The following is a 23,197-nucleotide window of genomic DNA, read 5'->3' as shown; positions in this document are numbered from 1 at the left end:
TAAATAATGTCTGTCTTCATTCTACTGTTTACTATTCTTTCAACTTAACGTTTTCACTCATTTATATCTATTTTTCTTATTTTTTCAGCTAAATAATTTTATCATTAATCTATATCTAATCTTTTTTTTTTTTACTTTCTTTTTCTATATTTTTTAAGCTAACAATCTTGATATTTACTCTTTTTCACTAAAGAAAGTTAGGGATAAATATTTAAAGGTTGTATGATAGCTATAGCATAACACACTGTTACTTTATGAACGTGGTTCCAAACACACCACGTTTTCTTGTTTGAGAATAATTAAATCTTAATAGCTTAATTCTTCTTTTTTTTTGTGTTAAATAATATTTTACATAATAGCTTCCTTAAATAGTCAATGTTGAAACCATTCATGTTATTATTTTTCAATAACAAATAATAATATAAAAATATAAACTTAAAACTAGAAATTAAAATAAACTATTTGTTCCGAAATTCCCGTAAACATTTATTTATAATACCTATTAATACGTAATTAGATAATAGAATGTTCAAGATTTAACTTCCTAACCCCTAAAAGAATATATAGAGATGCGTGTTTTAGACTGCTTGAGGAAGCCAATAAACAAATACTTTTTCTAATCGCACCCGTATTATTACTAACTTCATCCCCATGTTTATTTTCATTCATGAAAATTCAAAAACTTATATACTAATATTAAAATGAGTACATATTTAATTTTTTTAATCACTAATATTATAACTCAAAAGCTCTCAATAACTTGGTTGTTGGAAAGTCTAATAACTTGGTTATTAGAAAGTATTTTGAGCATGAACATAAACTAGACCCAACATATGCAAAATCTTTGATTTTTTTTTTATTGAATTTATCCTATTCTTGAGGTTTATTAATATGTATTTGCTCTTATAATACTAATTATATTGGATATTATTAAAACTCTTTATATTTACCTTAGTTGAGTTAATCAGTCTAGATAATTGTTTATGATTGATGTTAGAAATTGTTAGAATACTTGTATATTAGGAGTGGTTAAATTCGAATTAGCCGTGTTGACTAGAGAACAAGGAGTGGTGCTAATACTCGTTGTAAACTTAGAAAAGTAAAAATTGTGTAATTTTCTTAAAGATTAATGAAATCCTTGAGAGTTGTTACAAATTAATGAAATCTCTTAAGAGTGCTTAAATAAAAACTGAACGTAGCTCTACTTGAGTGAACCACTATAAAATATGTATTTTATTGTTTTGTTTCTAAAAGACTTTCATATACATACCCCTTATACCTCTTATAAACTTACTGGACGCTTTGAGAAAAAATTTTAAAACTCTAGTGTTTTTCCGTGATTTTAATATATATATATATATAATAATAATAATAATAATAATAATAATAATAATAATAATAATAATAAGTAATGTATTAATTTTAACTAGAAGGGTAAAATAGTAATCATATATATTAATGTAATAATAATTTTTTTTATCTATCACTCAAATCATTCACAAATTTCACTTCCAAATTCATCTATTTTACTTTCAAATTTTTTAAAAAAAAGAACTAAAATCTATCTATTCAAATTCATTCATTCACTCTCCTTCAAATCTATCATATCAAATGAAGACAATTATAATATACTACCTAGATTTTTATACTAATTTATCTTAAAATAATATTATTTGAAAAATATTATTTATTGATAATACAAATTATTTACATTTTGATATAAAAGTTTTTCTTTTTAAAGTATTATTTTTAAATTGACTTACCATAAAAATAAAAATATATCTCAACTCTATCATTTAATAAATTATAATTTTAGTTATTAAATAACACTATTATTTTCTTAAATTTAAAATCTTCATATCAATATCTTCAGTGTCAATTATCTTTAAAGTTAGAATTATTTCTTAATAAATTTAATCCGTGATAGATAATTTTAAAAATTAGTTGAATTTTTAAAAAATAAATAATTTATTTTTTTCATTTGGATCCCTAAATACATTGTAACCATTATTAATTTTTTTAATATATTTTCAATATAATTAAAGAATAACTTATATTTAAAATATTAATTTTTTTTATACTATATTCTCATTCTTAGTTATCTTTTTATGATTTTTAATCATTTCATCATTTAATAAGATATTAAAAAATAATTGATATTTAAAGCATTAATTTTTTATATATATTTTTTAATTTTATTTTCATCCGATTTCTAGTTAGATAGTCATTTAATAAAATTAAAGTCAGGGAAAAAAACATTTTTTTATGTCTTAAAATAAATCACACACACAAATGTTTTAAACAAAATAAATTGTATGAAATTAAAAAAAGTTATTTTAAATTATAAATAATTTACTTATTTATGTCAAAATTTACTTTATTATATATTTATTTGTTTACACATATTTTAGGATGGTAAATAAATGTATACCATGATTATTTTTGAAACTTGTTTTAATTTGAACTGTTGTATTAATTGAACATGGACATTTGTGTGATACTAAGTCATCTTACTTTATAAAATATTTAAAACATGGGAATTTAATAGATGAAAAGTGATAAAAAAAAAAACAGTTTAATAGTGTTAGAGGAGTCCTCATTCTCGTGGAGTGCGTTTCTCACTCCCTTTCCGTTGCATCGTGTCTGTCACTACTCACGTGGTGCATGCAACTTTCCTTTAACGCTTCGTCGACAGATACTTCTTTCAAAACTGTCACCTTATTATAACTTACAACACTATTTTATTTTTACTAATACCATCACACACTTTTTACGAATAAAATGGTCATAATAATATAAATTTTTATATTTTTTTAAGAAAAAATAAAATAAAAGTAAGAAAGAATAATACTAAATGAATATAAAAGAGTTAGGTATGTTTTTATTTTAATTTTTCTTAAGTCGATCATTCCATCAATTTTCATAAAATTATTAAATTGGGAAAAGCTAAAGCAATATGCTTTTCAAAAGCTGAAATAATACATTAAAAGTATCAAATGTAATTTCAAACTAAGTTTGCTACTTTCGTATTGATATAAAATAAATTTCACTTTCATTACTTTCATTTATTTTTTAACAAAATATAAAAGGTATATGATACCTTAGGCTCTCTATTTAAAAATATCTAACATTAAACGTTAAATTATATATGAAAAGAAAACAAGATAAAAATGTGAGTAAATAAATAATAATATGATCAAAAGAAATAAATAATAAAGTATATATTTATTAAATTAAAATTAGATAATGGTTTGATATAAAAATATTTATATATTTTGTTCTTAAAATAATAAAAAAAAATTACAATCTTAATTTAACTTTATTAATAATTAAAATAATTAAATACATGTATGATTTTTGGTAATAATTATGTGTAATTTTGGATTTAATAAACATATGATAATTATTATAAAAAAAACTTAAAAATTACTCTACGTAGTTGGGATTTTAATCTGTTCAAAATCGAGTCTAAATTCAGTTTATTAAAAATACCAAATTTTCTTTAAGTATATAAAAAAATTTCATTTGATATCATCACTCTAAATAAAAAGAAATTTAGAAATTTTTTTTTATTTAATGGTTGCAATGAACCAAGATGAAAACCGAAGTTTAATTTCAATTTTAAATTTTATGAAAGTGAAAAAATACAAGTTCTTTTTATTAACGTATTTTTGCAAAAACGAATGACAAATAATATTAATGGATTTTTACAAATAAACAGCACAAATAAAACAAATAGATAGATGCAAATCCTGACTGAATTTAAAAAAAAAAACAGTCACAATCAGAAATAAAAAAAAGGAAATGTTAACAAACAAATACTTATATAAGACATTAAATATTTTTGCTTTCCAATGTTTGTAAAAAAATAACTCACGTTCAGTATTTTATCGCGTTTTCATTTATGTTTGAATTTGCGTTTTTTAATACAAGTGCAAGAAAGAACAAATATTAGTTTTTTTATCACTTACCTCTTGTTAAAGTGTTTTTTTTTCTTTTATAACGTTTTTTGGTTTAATATTAACGTTCTTTACACAAGTTCAAACTCCATAATCCCAAGTGAACCAATTATTCAAGAATGACAAGAAGAATTAGACATTTCGAATAAGATTAAATATTGATAGATAATCTAAAAGCAATCTAACTACCAATAACATAATAAATTTAATATTTGTGAATAGTCTAATTAATGAACAAATGATATAATAATTCTTAAGAAACCTATTAAGATAAAATTTAATACTATATTAAAAACTAAATTTTAAACTTAAATTAATTTGATAAAATCGACTAAATTGTCTTTATATATATATATATATATATATATATATATATATATATATATATATATATATATGTATATATATATATATATATATATGTATATATATATATATATATATATATATATATATATTCTTTTTTAAGACCTTTAACATGATTAAATTGTAATATATAGATACAATTCAGATTCTCTAATGGTTTTTAGTGTTATATCTTATGTTTAGCGTTAAAAGTACACTTATGTTAATATTTTAAAAAGAAATTCAATATGTTTTAAAACCAAAATTAGTGTCCATCGGTATTTTGAAGACACAACATAGAGGAACAACGTAGAAAAAACAAACAGAGAATCCAAAATGTATAACTTTTACTTTATCTTGAAATTGAATTTATTAAAAAGAATAAAATTTAATCTTAACTTAATTTCACAGCATAAGTTTAATAAAATAAGATTTATTATTTATATATTATAATCTTGGTATATTTTAATAGAGTTAAATTTAAACTTTTCAATAATATTAATATCTAGTATAGTTGAATTTGTTTTCGGTGGATTATATGTGATCTCGAAGAATATTTGAACTTCCTATTATATTGTTTCTAAACTGTAACAAATACAAATGTTATTTTAATATACTCATGCATATAATTTTTCTTAAGATTGAAAACTATTTGGGTATAAAAAAGATTTAAAATTAAAAATATCTTGAAAAAAATTCATTCTAATATATTATGAGTAATTAATAATGAATTGAGATATGTGGCTTTTAAATATTTTCATCCTACATACGGACGTTTCTTCCAATTCAAGATTCATGAATGGATAAGTGAACCACCGATAGGATTTTGTCTTCTTGCGGGATGCTTTATTTAATTCTTACATCAAATTAGTCTAATTGGTCTAATGTAATTTTGTATCATATATAGAAATTTATAGTGACATTTTTTTTTATATAGGTAATAAAATATTTCAATATTTTGGTCTTAATTGCAACTTTACTCTGACATATTGCACAATACTTTTGAATACTCATGTATAAGGGGATTTTTTTATGTTCATATTTTTATTTAATTTTACCTTTCATGTAGTATTTTTTTTCAAATTTAACTTTTTTTATTTGCTTTAAATTTTATTATCTTTTAAAAATAATTAAATAAAAATAAATAAACCCCAAATTTTATAAACAAAATTTCTTGTAAAATTCGAAAAATCAAAATTAGAGTTCATGCTAATTAATGATAAACTAACCTGATACCAATTATATTGTTAGATTTATGAATAAAATGAAGAATTAGTAATAAAGCCTTATAAAATAAAATACTTAATAATATTTTTAGAATAAAAAATGGAAACATACCTAAAGAATTAATATTGGAAATAACTAATTAATCAATCTGGTTTCTTATTTTCGTTCTGTATTTGATTTTATTTTCTCATAAGATGATAAAAATGATAAACATACTCACATATGGGACCATACTACTTATAAATATATATATATATATATATATATATATATATATATATATATATATATATATATATATATATATATATATATATATATATATGAATGTTTGTTAACATTTCCTTCTTTACTAGGAGGTTACTCATACTACTTACTCATATTACTCATATTGATAATATTTATAAAATCCACCCATTTAAGAAATTTCCTATATAAACACTCTAGATTCATCCCATGCATGCAAGGCCCTTCTTTTTTGACTTAAGAAAGCCTCAGAAATGGAACCTCAACTCCTCTTTCTCTCTTTCTTCCTTTCAGCACCTATACTTTACTTCTTACTCGCCCTTTATTTCAACCACCACCTCCTCCCTCCCTCTCCACGGTGGCGCCTCCCAATAATAGGGCACATGCACCTGTTGGGTCCTCTCCTCCACCAATCCCTCCACACCCTCGCCCTCCAACACGGACCCCTTTTCTCTCTTCACTTCGCTTCCCTTCCCTGTATCATTGTTTCTTCTCCCCACTACGCCAAACTCCTCCTCCACACCTACCAACACGCATTCATCAACCGCATGGAAACCATAGCCGTCAAACGCCTCACCTACGATTCCTCTCTGGCTTTCGCGCGCTACGGTGAGTACTGGAGGTTCATCAAGAAGCTCAGCATGAACGAGCTTCTGGGCTCACGCAGCATCAAAAACTTCCGCCACCTGCGCCAGCAAGAGACACGTGGCTTTCTGAGGGTTCTGGCCTTGAAAGCCAAGGCTGGTGAAGCCGTTAATGTGACGGAGGAGTTGCTTAGGTTGACGAATAACGTTATTTCGAGGATGATGTTGGGTGAAGCAGAGGAGGCACGTGATGTGGTGCGTGGAGTGACAAAGATCTTCGGGGAGTTTAATGTTTCGGATTTCGTTTGGTTGTTGGGGAAATTGGACCTTCAGGGTTTTGGGAAGAGGATAGAGGATCTGTTTGTGAGGTTGGATGCTATGGTGGAAAGGATTATTTGCAAACGAGAGGAAATGAGAAGAAGAAGAAAAAGGGTTGAAAATGGAGATTGTGACGTGAGAGACTTTCTTGATGTTTTACTTGATTGTGTTGAGGATGAAAACTGCCAAGTCAAAATTAACAGGGTTCACGTTAAAGCCCTCATTGTGGTAAACCCTTGCTTTCTTTACCCTAATTTTTTTTTTTTTTTACAATCTTAATGTATTTTTCTTCAATAACTTCACTTATTTATTTGACATATCTTTCTTTATCTCTCACGTTTTATCAATTGTTGTAGATACAAAACTACCTAGGAGAGGAACAGTATGATTTCTGACGTATATTGGTGAAATATGTTTGGTAGGATTTTCTGACAGCAGGGACTGATACCACAGCCATCTCAACAGAATGGGCATTGGTGGAGCTGATGAAGAACCCTTTGGTGGTAGAAAAAGCTCGAAAAGAGATGGAGAGTGTGGTGGGAAAAAACAAAGTTGTTGAAGAATGTGATTGTGAAAATCTACCTTACCTACAAGCCATTGTTAAGGAAACATTTCGTCTGCACCCACCAGTGCCTATGGTTAACAGAATATGTGTTGCAGAGTGTAAGATTGAGAATTATGTGATCCCAAAGAACACACTACTGTTTGTGAATGTTTGGTCAATGGGAAGGAACCCAAAATATTGGGAGAAGCCATTAGAGTTTCGTCCGGAACGGTTCATGACGGTGGGTGAAGGAGGAGATTCGAATGGGGTGATGGATGTAATGGGTAAACATTTTGAACTTCTTCCTTTCGGTTGTGGAAGAAGAATGTGTCCTGGAGTATCTTTAGTGATGCAAGAGGTGCCAGCATTGCTTGGAGCTATCATTCAGTGTTTTGATTTTGAGGTGATGGATTCCAAAGGATTGAAGGCTGATGGTAGAGCGATTGATATGAATGAGAGGCCAGGATTAACGGCTCCAAGGGCTCAGGACTTGCTTTGTCTTCCACTTCAAATATCCAATATACATCAAACCACTTAAAGAGTTGCTTCTGTATTCTTCTTTACAATCGCTTAGTATGTTCACCCTTTTCAATGGAATTTTAATAATTTTATTTTTCTTATGGATTTTAAGTATATCTATCTATATATATACATGAATTACTTAGACTTGAACTTTTAAATTTAATTAATTAAACCATACAATATTTTAAGGTGAGCTATGAAGTCACCTATATACAATATAAAGTGGTATTTGTCTTTACTTCGTATCACAAATATTAAAGTGATGTTTCTAACCGTTAACATGATTAAATTGTAATATATATATTATTACGAGAGTTTTAACCGATTAAATTGTAATATATAAATACAATCACCAGTAAAAAAATAGGCTTTTTCACGTAATGTTAGAATAAGAAAAGTCAATGTTAAAAATAATTGATGATTTTGTTGTAAATAAATGTTCAAATTTGATGTCAAAAATCACCTTATTCTGACGTTATATGCTTATTTGACGTTGGAATGCCACATTATTAACGTCAAATAATGTTGGAAACTCTAAAATATAGTTACATGAATCATTTCAACCTCTACATAACTGACCCTTAGACTGTCAAAACACCGATTAGACATCTCAAAAGTGAAATTCCGACGTCAATTAACGTTGAAGTTTCACTCTTTAGATGTTATATGTCCTTCAAATTTGATGAATTCATTAAAATGTTTGGCAGACAACTGTAAAAGTTAACTAACATAAGATGTCTGATACCTTAGATTCTGACGTCAAATACTTATATAAGATGTCGGAATTCTTTGCATTTCAACGTCACATCTGTAAAAATTTGTAAAAAAAAAATCCACGCATACTATTTCTTTGTGCTTCTATTTCTGCTTGAACTTGCATTCTTGAAGACAAGTGAGACGAAGAACAAATGTTAGTTTTTTGTCACTTACCTCTCATGAGAGTGTTTCTCTTGTCTTTGTTGAGTTGTTTCATTAGTTTTGATCGATTTATATCGTTTTCGTTTAGTATTGACGTGCTTTACGCAAGTTCAAACTCCATCACCCCAAGTGAACCAACTACTTTGTTCACGAGTGCAAGGAAGAATAAAGGTTAGTTTTAGGTTATTTACCATAAATGTATATGTTTCTACAAGTGGAGGATATGATTTTGTTTATGTTTATGGTTTGATTTCGTGTTTTCGTGCTCCATTAAAGGTCAACCACAACAAACAACAATGTCAGGAATTTCTTCACTTTCCATTGCTGCCAACAACTCCCTTCTATCAAGGTTAGTTTTTTGGTTTTGATACACATTGTAATGTAGTAATTTATTCATTATGGTATAATGAAGAGTGATACAATTTGGAGTTGGCATGGAGAAGTACTACAAACCTACAACTTCAAGGGGAACATATTATGTGGACGAATGGATGAGTGACCATTTAGAAGACATGGTACGCAATGTTGGTGAAGTAAAAAGGAGATGATTCTTTAGCAAAGCTGATAACAAAATTATACAGGTTGAAAATAGAACCTTTAAAGTTGGAGTGGGATTTAAGAATATTTAGCCTCCAGTGTCATGTGCTATTGTATATTACTCTAAATGATGCATGAGAGGTCATTGTTGGATAAAGGATGTTAAACATTTAATCCTACAACTAGGGTGCATGTAAGATTTTTCATTGTCTCCCCTTTTTAAATATTCAAATTGTTATATATACTTAACTTTATTGTTATAGATACGTGAATATGTTCATGGTCAGTAGTGCAAAAATAGTGTATAACGTCACGCGTTCAACGTCCAACCACTGAATAACCAATGTTAAAAATGACCGATGGTACTTTTGTAAATAAATGCAATTATTAAACGTCGTTTAGAATTATAATTCGACGTAAAAGGATATAAAACGTTGAATGCCTCAGCATTAGACGTCAAAAGGTTAGTGAATTCAATAAAAAATTGAGCGGGAGATTGAAAATTCATTCACTTTATCTTAGCGCGCGATACCCTTTTCTCTTCTCAAACTTTTCTCAAACGAAGTTTGACGATCCATGTAATCTTTCTTTCATTTGATACAAATGCATGTTAATTAACTACTTTATGTATGATTTTCGTTTGTTTTGACCGATTATTTTAGTGCTCTTGTTTTTCATAGGCACATTCTGCTTTCTTTCTCACTCGTGACGACACTTTATTCCGACGAACCCACCTTTTGAAGGTTAATTTCCGTTTTCGTTTTGAAGAACTTATTTGTTGAACTTGTTTTTTGTTTTTTGTTGAACTTGTTTGTTGTTGTTGTTTGGTTGAACTTGTTTATTGTTGTTGTTTGATTGAATTTGTTTGTTGTTGATTATTGTTGCTTGTTTGATACTACACTACACGTTCCTAGTTCATGCTTTATAAAATACCAAAAACTAAAATTTGTTGTTTTTCTATTTTTCAGGTCTCGTAGAGTTGTAAAAAATTATCACAATTAATTTAAAAAAACAAAAAAAAAATTGATTAACGTCGTATATTGACAAAATTCAACGTTTAGTTAACGTCGTATATTGACAAAATTCGACGTTAATTTAACGTCAAATTTTTTAAATTCGACGTCAATTTTACGTCTCCTGATATGATGTCGTTCGCGAATTCACCGTTAGAAGCCCAAAATATTCAACGTTATACGCAATTTTTGTACTAGTGGGTGGACCAAAGTCTGACATCCATGTATGGATTTTATTGTTATATATATTTAACTTTATTTTTTGAATCTTGTTGTAGAGAGTTAAATTCAAATAATCATATATATACAAATATAGATAACTGAGTCCAAAAGAAAGATGTACACCGTACCATATATTGATGGGTATGCATTATTCATTGTACAATTTAATGAAAGTTTAATTAATCAACTCACAATTTGCCATATATAATAGGATCTATTAACAACTTATTGTAATCATAGAATTGAAGTAAGTCAAAGCAAGTAATAAATAAATTATTATTTTACTTGTTCAATTTTAACAAATTTGATATGGATAAGTATGATAGTATGAAATTATAATCAAATCAACAAAAAATTACGTCTTTTATATAAATATATTGACAAGTTAACATTTGATAAAAATTATACTGTATAAATTGATATTTGTAATGATTTTTATGGCTAAAGTCTTTCAATTAGATTCTAAGATTCACATAAAGAGTACTTAAAATTTATTGTCTTTCTTTATATCGTGTGTTGTTTATATTTTCTTCGTTAATCGTGTTCTTTACGTTTCTTATTACTTTTTTTATGTTTCTATTTTTGAAGGACCTTTTAAAATACGTCCTTACATTCTTAGGGTCACATGGAGCTAGTTTCTTTAAGAAACAACAACTATCAAATACAAATAATAAAGATACTCCTATGTAAAGGCATGCTATATGTGGTGAGGACGTTAAAAATTTTGTATTTCTATTGAGCATTTGTTGTTTAACTTTTTAATTAATTATGTGACATGATTATATATATTTTTTTAATATTTTGTTTACTTATTATTATACTTTAAATAATATCAAGTTTTATGATTCATATTAAAATAGATTGAAATTGATGTAAAACGAAAAATGTTTTTTAATGTTCATTAAAAATGTGTAGATAACAAATATGGGATAAACTTCTTGATGTGACACCGTGCATTGACAACTATGACAACCTTGTTATTGAATACGTTTTGAATTAAAGTAATAAAAATTACTCGTTATTTTACATTAATTATAATATCATTTGTACCATAGGATACCTGAATTCACCAACGGTCGACTTTTAGGATACCTGAATTCATCAACGATCGACTTTTAACATCATAAACGTTTACGGGTTGATGCCGATCACTCGGCGATCGAGCACCAGTGACACTCACATGTTGATGTCGATCACCTGGTGACCGACAAATCAGTGACATTCGCATGTTGATGTCGGTCACCTGGCAATCGACAATCAGTGACATCCGCAGGATGATGTCGATCACCTGGCAATCGACAACCAGTGATGTCGCGACACATAACGCTCGCACGACAGCCAAGCGGTTTAGCAGATACAAACGGGCAGTTACGAATATTAGTCAGATACCACGAATCACGGGAATAACTGACCCAGTATCAGACACGATCTAACAGTTGCAACTCCCAGGTAGTCAACTTCGGTAACTGACCGAATTTTCAGGTAAACGGTTTATTTTACTGTTTTAAATACACAAAGCACACCAGAAAAAAGGTACGTTTTTTCCTAAGTAAAAAGAAGAGAGATTATTCTTATTCTGATCCAACATACATCCCTTTCCTGACTTGAGCGTCGGAGTGCCTTTGCAGGTACCCAGCCCATTTTCCCCTCAGAGATCACAGCGTCAAAGGAAAGATAGCACAGAAACAACCTCACTGGAAGAAGTAGTTCAGAGTTGTTAGGTTTGTATCTCGGCCTCCACATCCCTACTGAAACATTTTGGCGCCCATCGTGGGGTGATAGGTGAAAAGTTTACTTGTTTTTGTTGCTTATATTGAGGGGATTTTGAGTAAGTTTTAGTGTTAATTCTCATGAAAAGTGTATAATTGTTGATATAAGTATAATTTTGATTGTTTAAATGTTTTTGATGCTTTTGTTGTTTATTTTGATGAAAAATAAGGATTGGATATCATAAAAGACTTGGACCAGGCTTAATGGACGCTATTTTGCCGAAAGTTTCGCGCCCGGGCGTGAGAAAAAGGACTCTGAGCGCGATTTTACCGAGAGGATCGCGCCCGGGCGTGAGAAAAAGGGCGCCCGGGCGCCAATTTACTGAGAGGTTCGCGCCCGGGCGCGAGATAGAAAGGGGCGCCTAGGCGCCACTTAGAAGAAAGAGGACGCTCGTCCAGAGTGAGGACGCTCGTCCAGCGCTCGTCCAACGCTCGTCCAGGACGCTCGTCCAGGACGCTCGTCCAGAATAGCAGAGGACGCTCGTCCAGCGCGAAGAAGAGCACGCTCGTCCAGAGCGTCAGAGGACGCTCGCCCAGCAGAGGACGCTCGTCCAGAATAGGAGAGGACGCTCGCCCAGCAGAGGACGCTCGTCCAGAATAGGAGAGGACGCTCGTCCAGAATAGGAGAGGACGCTCGTTCGTCCAGCAGAAGCACTTGGACGCTCGTCCATAAAATGACCAAGAGAGGACGCTCGTCCAGAATTGGTCCGTTCGTCCAGAATTGGGACGCTCGTCCAGAAATTGGACACGCGTCCAGAAAATGGCCCACTCAATTATTGAACTCTTCTATTTTAAAAAGCTGATTCAGAGTTGCAGAAAGGGGATCTGACGGGGGGAGGAAAACCTGACGCTGCTGCAGCTGCTCCAAGGGGCTTCCATGGTGGAAAATTTCCAATTTTCACCATCCAATCCATCATTTCTCTCTTCTATGATGTATATGTGTAGTTAAAACTCCATTTCACTGGGGTTGAGAGTAAATTTCTGAACTCTTTGTAATTTCTCTATTAATGCATGATCTTGTATGAATTTTGTGTTCTATCCTTATTTTTCATGCTTTTGATGGAAATCTGAGCTATTTGAACGGTTAAATCATTGGAAAATGTATGAGACCACGGACCTAGGATAGAACTGCTAAAGGATTTCGAGTCCTAGACATAGGAGGGAATTTTTAGTCATCTGTGACATTGTGTTTAAGGCAAATCTGATAATTGAATTAGCTAAGGAATTAGCAATTTAGTTTGAATGATTAAGAACTGTCTCTGAGGAATCAGGACTGCATGCGCCTAGGATGTCGATGCTTAATTTTGAGGAATTGTGTTAGTAAAAAAATTACCGGAGTGATGAACTTGATTTTCAACCCTAGTGAACTTTTAGTAGACTGTTTTTACCACTGTATTTTCATCTGCATGCTAAGATTCATCTGTGTTACTAAATTACGTTTATTAATCGCTAAATTAGTAAACTTTAACAATTAGTGAAACATAACAAATCTCTTGGGAAACGATATTCGGACTTACTGATTTATTACTTGAACGATCTGGTACGCTTGCCGAGGTCTCAACATGGGGCCCGAGATTTGATATCCCAACGACTACCACCGGAGCTATGGAAGACTTCAACACTCGCGATTTGATCCAGCGGTTGCAGACACAGATCGAGGCACAGGCACAAACTATACGGGAGCAGCAAGAACACCAGCGCAAACAGGCAGAGGAGCTGGCAGCACTGAGGGCGCAACAACCACCGCCAGAATTGTCAGCCTCTAATCGGCATGACAATAATGAAGGAAGCCACCATGGAGGGCCGTCTGACCCATGTGGCGGGGGCAAGAAGGGTCCCTCTTCCATGCGTCTCACCAACTTGCTCCCATTCACGGAGACCATCATGCAAGCGCACATGCCAGATAAACCTCCCCCAGCATTGGACCGTTATGATGGCTCCGCCGATCCCGACAATCATCTGCGTAACTTTATAGACGCCATGGCGTTCTACACCGACAATGACCCCGTCATTTGCAGAGCTTTCTCCTTATCCCTTAAGGATGAGGCCTTGGAGTGGTTTCACACTCTTCCACGGAATTCAGTAGATTGTTTTGCGACAATTGAAACTCTGTTCCGAAAACAGTACGCGACCAACAGAAAACCGGAGATGACTGCTGCTGAACTTGTGAATACCAAGCAGGAGAAAGATGAAACACTAAAAGCGTTCATGCAACGGTACAACGAGACGGCCCGACGTGTGAAGGATATCAATCACACCTTCATCATCAGCAATCTACCTTCGTGCTTAAGGCTAGGATATTTTGCGGAACAATTATACGCTGACCCTCCAGCATCTATGGAAGAACTGCAATCCACAATTGCAAAGTTCATCCGCATCGAGGATCTCCGGAATTCTCGGAAAAAGCAGCAGCAGGATGCCTCCAACCATGATACCAAGAAACCCGCCAAACGACCGACCAACGACTATAAGCCAGACCGAGCACCTCGAAAAGAGTCGGGTTGGACATCTAAATACGATCGTTACACGACCCTCAATGCGCCAAGGGCAAAGGTGCTCGAAGAGGCTTTGCATGCCGAACTCTTAATCGTACGGCGCAAAGCTACCCCAAAAAACGCGGACAATAGCAAAGCCTGCCGTTTCCACATGAACCATGGGCATGACACGGAGGAATGCAATATGGTGAAGGACGAACTGGAGCGACTTATCCGAGCATGCTACCTCCAAAATTACATCAAGGACAGGATCCCCAATAGAGCCGCCACTCCCCACCGAAAGGATTCTTCCAGGCGGAGTCCCGAGCGATCGCCTCCTAGGGACGACCGACGTCGTAGGAGATCGCGCAGTCCCCCCCGATGGACAGAGAGGGAGCGTTCGGTCCGAGGCCGAATCGACACCATATCTGGTGGTTTTGCCGGGGGAGGAGCGTTCTCTTCAGCCAGGAAACGAAATTTGAGGCAGCTGAAGTCAGTACATATGGTCGACCGACAGCCTCGGTCGATCCCTGATATTACGTTTACCAACGCAGATTTCCATGTGCCCGACCCCGATCATGATGACCCCATGGTCATCACCGCCAATATAGCTCGGTACGACGTCAACAAGGTTCTCGTTGACCAGGGCAGTTCGGTCAACATCCTGTATTGGTCCACCTTCAAAAAGATGGATCTATCCGAGGACCTCATCGCCCCTTTCAACGAACAAATTGTAGGTTTTTCAAGGGAAAGAGTCGATACCCGTGGGTACCTCGACCTGCGGACACGGCTCGGAACAAGTCGGGAGCCACCAGAGCTCAGAGTCCGATTCCTGTTGGTCGAGGCCAATACATCATACAACGCTTTGTTAGGACGTCCTTGTCTGAATGCCTTTGGAGCTATCGTGTCCACCCCTCACCTGGCCATGAAATTTCCTACGGAGCGCGGCACCATTTGCACAGTAAGGGCGGATCAACGAACGACCCGACAATGTTACGTTGCTGGGCTGAAAATCACCCCTTTCGTACCCATAAGAAGGGTGAGAAAAGCTGAGACAGCAGCCGTCGAATTGGACCCTCGAACCAATATAGACGAACGTCTCCATCCGCAAGGCGATATCAAACTCCTTTCGTTGATAGAGGACTCATGCAAAACTACAACCGTTGGCGGAGACCTCGCTTTGAATGACGAACAAGATCTGGGACCTATGCTACAGGCCAACGCGGACCTGTTCGCATGGACGGCCGCCGATATGCCAGGAATTCATCCCAGAGTCATGGCACACAAATTATCCATCTTCCGGGAAGCACGACCTGTCGCGCAAAAGAAGCGACGGTTCGGAGAAGAAAAGCGTAAGGCCGTTCAAGTCGAAGTTGAGAAGTTGATGAATGCCCAGTTCATCAGGGAGTTGACCTACACTACGTGGTTGTCGAACGTAGTCACGGTCAAGAAGTCGAACGGTCAGTGGAGAATGTGTGTCGACTTCACCGACCTCAATAAAGCACGCCCCAAAGATTCGTATCCCTTGCCTAGCATCGATCGTTTGGTAGATGGAGCCTCTGGTCATGTTATACTCAGCTTCCTCGACGCATACTCGGGATACAACCAAATCCCCATGTACGCGCCCGATCAGAGCAAAACAGCCTTCATTACTGAACGCGCTAATTACTGTTATGAAGTAATGTCGTTCGGTTTGAAGAATGCCGGGGCTACTTATCAACGCCTCATGGATAAAGTTTTCCATATTCAGATAGGACGCTGCATGGACGTCTATGTCGACGACATGGTAATCAGGAGCAATTCTGTGGAACAACACCTGCAAGACTTAAAAGAAGTATTCGGCCAAATCAGAAGGTACGGCATGCGCCTTAACCCTTCCAAGTGCACCTTCGGAGTCCCTGCGGGTAAGTTTCTAGGTTTCATGCTTACTCGTCGAGGCATCAAAGCTAATCCAGACAAATGCAAAGCCGTGCTCGACATGGCTGCTCCAAAGACTCTAAGGGAGGTACATCGTCTGGTGGGTAGGCTCACAGCCTTGTCTCGCTTCATTCCGAAGCTAGCCGAGCATATCAAACCCATCCTGAAGAGCTTAAAAAAGGGTACCACACGACACTGGGACGATGATTGTGAAACAACATTCAACACTGTCAAGCACATTCTCACCAGTCCTCCCATTATGGCTCGACCGGACGCTGGATCCGACTTACAGCTATATATCGCAGCATCCCACCATGCTGTCAGTGCTGCCTTGATACAGGAGGCGTCATCCCTCAAGCTAATATACTTCATCAGCCGTACACTTCAGGGAGCGGAAGAGAGATATTCTCGAATTGAGAAGATCGCACTAGCTCTCCTCACGGCTTCACGTCGACTCCGACCATATTTTCAGAGCCACCAAATAATAGTCCGCACTGATCACCCCATCGCCAAGATCCTCCGCAAACCCGACTTAACAGGACGAATGGTTTCTTGGTCGGTGGAACTTTCAGAGTTTGGTCTTCGCTACGAGCCGCGGGGATCCGTTAAGGGTCAACATTTGACAGATTTTGCGATTGAATTAGTACCCACACTTGAAGATTCGACATTAAAGTGGCTCCTCAGCGTCGACGGATCCTCGGACAAAAGGGGGGAGGAGCCGGTGTTGTCCTAGAGGGACCAGATGGTTTAGTCATAGAGCAAGCCATCACATTCAAGTTTCCTGCCAGCAACAACCAGGCCGAGTACGAAGCCTTGATTGCTGGTCTATCCCTGGCCACTGAGTTCATGGTCACTCGCCTAGAGTGTCGAATGGATTCAAAGTTGGTGGTCGGCCACGTGAGCGGAACTTATCAGGTTAAGGATAATTAGTTGCTGCGCTATTTCCACAAAGCTCAGACCCTGCTTCAAAACTTCGTAGAGTTTAGCATCGTCCATGTACCCAGGGAGCAAAACGCAAGGGCAGATCTCTTGTCTAAATTAACTCACTCTAAGGAGCGAGCACCATTGTCCTCAATCATTAAGGTGACGCTCGACCATCCAGTCGTGGAAGCGTTCGTCACCAATGTGTCGACACCGATAACAGACTGGCGCCAGAAGGTCAAGGATCTTATGGTGAAACAGGAGCAAGGAGAGACCATTACTGTGACCGACTCCAAACGCATTACATGTTTTGTATGCATAGGCGACGACCTATATCGCTGCGGACACAACACTCCTCTATTGAAATGCATATCCGAGAAAGAGGCGGACTACGTACTACGCGAGTTGCACACAGGGATATGTGGATTTCATTCGGGTAAGCGGACACTCAGGGCGTGCATTCTTCGCGCAGGATATTGCTGGCCCACGATCGACCACGATTGTGAGACATTCGTCAAGAAGTGTATCTCCTGTCAAGCACACGGTCACGACATTCATGCACCTCCCGAGGAGTTGCATAGTATTGTCGCTCCCTGGCCGTTCGCTCAGTGGGGCCTCGACATAGTTGGACCATTACCACCTGCCAAAGCGCAAAACAAGTTCCTTCTTGTGGCGGTCGACTACTTCACAAAATGGATAGAGGCCGAGCCGTTGTCCGTCATTAGTGCCCAACGGGTGCAGAAGTTCATCTGGCGCCTCATTTGTCGGTTCGGTCTGTCATAGAAGATCATTACCGACAACGGTCGCCAATTCATCGAGCGTAGACTAGAGGAATTCCTAAGTAATTTGGGCATCAACACATGTCACCTTGTTAGTCGAACATCCTCAAACGAACGGCCAAGCAGAGGCCGCAAACAAAGCCATACTGACAGAGTTAAAGAAACGACTCGGTGAAGCCAAAGGGTTATGGGTGGAAGAACTACCCGAGGTTTTGTGGGCGTACAGGTGCACTCCTCACGGATCCACAGGAGACACACCATTCAACCTGACTTATGGCACTGATGCCATGCTCCCGGTCGAGGTTGGCGAACCCTCCTTAAGACGAAACATCTCATGTTCTCTACAACCTTCTTCTCCGAGTCGTCCAGGTTGAGATCGACCTTATGGCCCAACGTAAAGGAAGGGTCCCATACGCCGAGTGGGAAGGGACGCGCTGTCTTATCTACCGTATCCTTCTTCTTCTTTGACACAACCCCGCTAGTGTCGACCACTTTCCCTTTCCTTTTTCGGACCAAGGGCTGCTCTTCGACGGCCACTGTCTCATCAGCAGAGACCGCTATCACCACCGGACCGGTTGGTTGCACTTGCATACGTTGAGAAGACGACCCTGGATGATTACCTTCAGCCCTCTCGTTGTCGATAGCTTGGAACCAATTTCGGCCACTTCCCTTTCTCCCCATTATCTCTGTTAAACAAAAATTACCCTACAACAGTCAGCCACAACTAGGAAACAAATAAAGATAACAAGAAGAGAATCATACCAAATACCCTCGAGTCAGCATCGTCGTGCTCGAGGCAGTTTACAAGCCGACGGGAAGAAAAAGGGGCGTGACAGTGTCGTCAACACGTTCAGCGCCTCTAACTCCTCGATAGTCATTTTATCCTCGGCCCACGAGGTAAACTTCAACGGTTCATTCGTCCAGTACAATGGGAACTTGGGGTTTCCCTCACCATCAAAAAAATGCCTCCGCCCAGGATCAAGGATCGACACTTTGAAAAATTTAATTTTGAAACCCCTATACGATTGCAAGTAAAGCTCTAGAAGGGCATTACCCGGCTCGGATATCAACGACACCCAACCCCTTCTCGCAGCCGGTCGACACCTAAAGAAATACAGAAACAGCGCCACAGTCGGCCTGATAACCAAGGCCCGACACAGAACAGCAAATGCCTGCATATACCCCCAACTGTTGGGATGCAGTTGACTGGGCGCGACATTAAGGGTCCTCAACACATCCATTTGGAAGGTTGTGAAGGGCACTCTCAGATACAAATCGTAAAATGGCGACGCATAACAGTAAAAGAATTCTCGGGAGCTATTCTCCCTTCCATGGAACACCCTCTCGTCTTCCCTGCAGGCTACCAACCTCACACACGCGTTGTACCCTAGGGTTCTCAAAATACAGCTATTCTCTACCCAATCCGCTAGCACGACCCTACTCCTAAACAAGCTACTAAATTCTCCAACTTCACGCGCCGCCCAGTCATAATCACCATCGCGGGCTGACGATGTTCCACACACCTCTGGACCTTCACTCCCTACGTTTCCATAACAAAACGCATTCTCACCACAGGGCACAATGGTGATATCAGGACTCTCCGCCGCTGACGACGGCTCCGGTAGTTCCCTACCGGCGCTTTGCCCCTTTTCTTCCATTATCGATCAAAAACAAACCACACTAGGACGAAGAAAAGATTGAATGTTTACCTGGAATATTACGTATGAAGGCAAAAGGATCGAGTGATTACGCAGCAAGCACCGGCAGGCGGAGGGAACTCGTAGGTTTTGGTAAGCGTTTTCGTAAGCACAACGCGTCTTTTCATCTCCGTTTCGTATTAAAGAAGGTAAGAACACAAGCGCATCCTGCGCCGTCAGATCAATTCCAGTCCAACGGCTCTAATTTCTTGTCTCTTCGTTTCCCCAAAAAAGCGGGAAAACCCTAGAACTTCTAACCCCAAAATGTAAGGGTCGCACGTTCTCAGTGGGAGGGGGGCGGCAATCATCATGCTTAGAAGCACCAGCCGCCCCAATATCAGAAGTGGGCTTCTATTTTATTGCTAATGGGGAGCAGCACTCAGAGGGTCCCTTTCCTTCAACCTGCACCGTCCAAGAGCAACAAGGAAGCTGGGGCATGGCTTTAAAACTACAGAGAGGAGAAAATAGAGTTTTGGGCTGCAAAAATCTGAAAGGTGAGATTGAGAGCTCTGGAATTTGCAAGGAGACCGTGAGAGGGAGATTCAAAGATTTTGCAAAGGAAGTCTTCAAGAGGTAAGGGGAGCTAGATCCTTTTCTTTAGATTGTATGAATCATGTATGTGTTTAGGGAAATCTATAATATAGCTTCGTTCATGAACAAATTTCGTACTCAGAGTGACCTGGTTGTATGTAAATCTGCATGAGTGGTTGTAAAATTGTGTTGTTGGAGAAAATCTGGGAAGAAGGGGATGAAAAATTGGGTTTTCTGGAAATCTGGTGCGTTTCTGCAGAATTCTGCAGAACGCGCGTTCGTTCCAAATGGCTCGACCAATTAGTGGTCGGCCAAATATTATGCGCGTTCGGTTTTGATGGTACGAACGTTCTCGTTCGTTGTTATTTTGAGCGTTCATCCAAATAGTGTTCGTCCGTGCTTTTGAGCGTTCGTCCAAACAGTGTTCGTCCGTGCTTTTGAGCGTTCGTCCAAACAGTGTTCGTCCGTGCTTTTGAGCGTTCGTCCAAACAGTGTTCGTCCAAGTGCTTTTGAGCGTTCGTCCAAACAGTGTTCGTCCAAGTGCTTTTGAGCGTTCGTCCAAATAGTGTTCGTCCGTGCTTTTGAGCGTTCGTCCAAATAGTGTTCGTCCGTGCTTTTGAGCGTTCGTCCAAATAGTGTTCGTCCGTGCTTGTGAGCGTTCGTCCTGTGAGCGTTCTTCCCAGTGAGCGTTCGTCCCAGTGAGCGTTCGTCCCAGTGAGCGTTCGTCCAGTGAGTGTTCGTCGAGTGAGCGTTCGTCCTAAATATTGAAGTGAGCGTTCGTCCTTAACACATTGATTTGAGCGTTCGTCCTGGATATAGAAGTGAGCGTTCGTCCTTAAAACATTGAGTGAGCGTTCGTCCAATAGTGTCCAGTGAATAGTGCTCGTCCAAATAGTATTTTACAAATATGTTGAATTTTAAGTTCCTTTGCTTTTGGATTGAATTATGTGTACCAATGTTGGAATATTATCTATGACATGAATTATGTGAATGTATGAAATATGTTGGAATTGTTGGGATAATATGGTGGTATCTGATTATTCATAATTGGGGTTAAGGTTCAAAGTAATAGTAAGTTATGTTATTTAAATATTTCGGTTACAATTTATGAATGCATCTTCATGTGATCCAGATTGGTTATAAGTGGTTTATGATGTACATTGTTGATCCAAAAGAAATATCATGAGGTTTAAAATGGTAGGATTTAATCGGAAATTAAGATCTCTCGGTGGGATCGGTTAGTGTATTGAATGAATGTAAGAGGCTTCCATATGGGGGGTTATCCCTAACACTCCAACGGTCTTTCATTCTCACTTAGAGAGGATTGACGCGTGTGGTGGGAGTAGTTGGAGGTCCTAGGGTAGACGCTATCACTAGAGGTCTATTCCGCGGTAACGGACTAACCTTGTGTATGGTCGGGTGAAACCCCTCGGCAATGGCTTTGCAAAGCAGTAGGGTCCATCACAAGTGCACAACCCGCCCCAGCTCTACATACATTCTAGTCCGGACGAGTCGGTCTATAAAGTAACAAGTCGGGGTATAAAGTAACAAGTATTGTGATGTTAGTCTACCATGTTTGAATGACTTTTGCATGTCGTGTAAGTGGGTGAATTGTGGTTTAATGAGTATGCTCTAATTGTTCTTTTATACGAATCTAAGTATGATTATATGAATTACCTATGCTATATGTATAACATGCTTTTATATCTAGCTCACCCTTGCATTGTTTTTGTTATGTGCTGTTTGGGTATGTTTCTTTGGCGATGATCATCCACTTGGATGGGAGCAGACGTTGTTGAAGAGTTTCCCTTGGAGCAAGAGCTGGAGGTTGCTGATATTGCAGAATAGTCTTCTTAGAGTTTCCTGATTGAACACTTGTAGTGTTTAATCCTTTCAACTGTTTAAGTTTAAATTTTTAGTTTCTTTTATTTCTGGATGACTGTAATTTCACATTTTATTACACGTCATACTCCGACTGTTCTCTATATTTGGATGTTAACGTCTTTGTTATGTAATATTGGTTATTATATAATCAGGATGTTACACAAAACGGTGCGTATTATTTCCCTCGTCATAACCCACTCAGCGTCCTTTAGTAAACTCACAGGAAAAACTCTACGCTCGTTTACTCGGACTCGGGGGGCATGTACCATAGGATACCTGAATTCACCAATGGTCGACTTTTAGGATACCTGAATTCACCAATGATCGACTTTTAACATCATAAGCGTTTACGGGTTGATGCCGATCACTCGGCGATCGAGCACCAGTGACACTCACATGTTGATGTCGATCACCTGGTGACCGACAAATCAGTGACATTCGCATGTTGATGTCGGTCACCTGGCAATCGACAATCAGTGACATCCGCAGGATGATGTCGATCACCTGGCAATCGACAACCAGTGATGTCGCGACACATAACGCTCGCATGACAACCAAGCGGTTTAGCAGATACAAACGGGCAGTTACGAATATTAGTCAGATACCACGAATCACGGGAATAACTGACCCAATATCAGACACGATCTAACAGTTGCAACTCCCAGGTAGTCAACTTCGGTAACTGACCGAATTTTCAGATAAACGGTTTATTTTACTGTTTTAAATACACAAAGCACACCAGAAAAAAGGTACGTTTTTCCCTAAGTAAAAAGAAGAGAGATTATTCTTA

General features: G+C 37.1%; 2 protein-coding genes across 2 annotated transcripts; both read left to right on the top strand.

The window, feature by feature from the left end:
* Positions 1–6,018: 6,018 nt before the first annotated feature.
* Positions 6,019–7,761, top strand: LOC108330174 (licodione synthase). The gene is made up of 2 exons (XM_017564680.1): positions 6,019–6,907; positions 7,102–7,761. The coding sequence occupies exons 1-2, from the start codon at positions 6,032–6,034 to the stop codon at positions 7,759–7,761; spliced, it is 1,536 nt and encodes a 511-aa protein (XP_017420169.1). The 5' UTR covers positions 6,019–6,031.
* Positions 7,762–13,809: 6,048 nt separating this feature from the next.
* LOC128196156 (uncharacterized) lies at positions 13,810–18,299 on the top strand. The gene is made up of 3 exons (XM_052876117.1): positions 13,810–17,168; positions 17,255–17,510; positions 17,553–18,299. Exons 1-3 carry the CDS (start codon positions 13,810–13,812, stop codon positions 18,297–18,299), a joined length of 4,362 nt encoding a protein of 1,453 aa, XP_052732077.1.
* Positions 18,300–23,197: the final 4,898 nt, after the last annotated feature.

This window comes from Vigna angularis, chromosome 4 (genome assembly GCF_016808095.1).
Source record: "Vigna angularis cultivar LongXiaoDou No.4 chromosome 4, ASM1680809v1, whole genome shotgun sequence".
Classification (NCBI taxonomy): domain Eukaryota; kingdom Viridiplantae; phylum Streptophyta; class Magnoliopsida; order Fabales; family Fabaceae; genus Vigna; species Vigna angularis.
The sequence above is the reverse complement of the archived record's forward strand: the minus strand, read 5'-3'. Positions and strand labels throughout refer to the sequence as shown.

Bases quoted from the DNA above. Each gene is read 5' to 3' on its own strand.
- LOC108330174 (XM_017564680.1), top strand. From the start codon at position 6,032: ATGGAACCTCAACTCCTCTTTCTCTCTTTCTTCCTTTCAGCACCTATA. The intron at 6,908-7,101 runs GTAAACCCTTGC...TATGTTTGGTAG, and splicing joins ACGTTAAAGCCCTCATTGTG to GATTTTCTGACAGCAGGGAC.
- LOC128196156 (XM_052876117.1), top strand. From the start codon at position 13,810: ATGGAAGACTTCAACACTCGCGATTTGATCCAGCGGTTGCAGACACAG. The intron at 17,169-17,254 runs GTTTGGTCTTCG...CCACACTTGAAG, and splicing joins TGGTCGGTGGAACTTTCAGA to ATTCGACATTAAAGTGGCTC. The intron at 17,511-17,552 runs GTTAAGGATAAT...CACAAAGCTCAG, and splicing joins ACGTGAGCGGAACTTATCAG to ACCCTGCTTCAAAACTTCGT.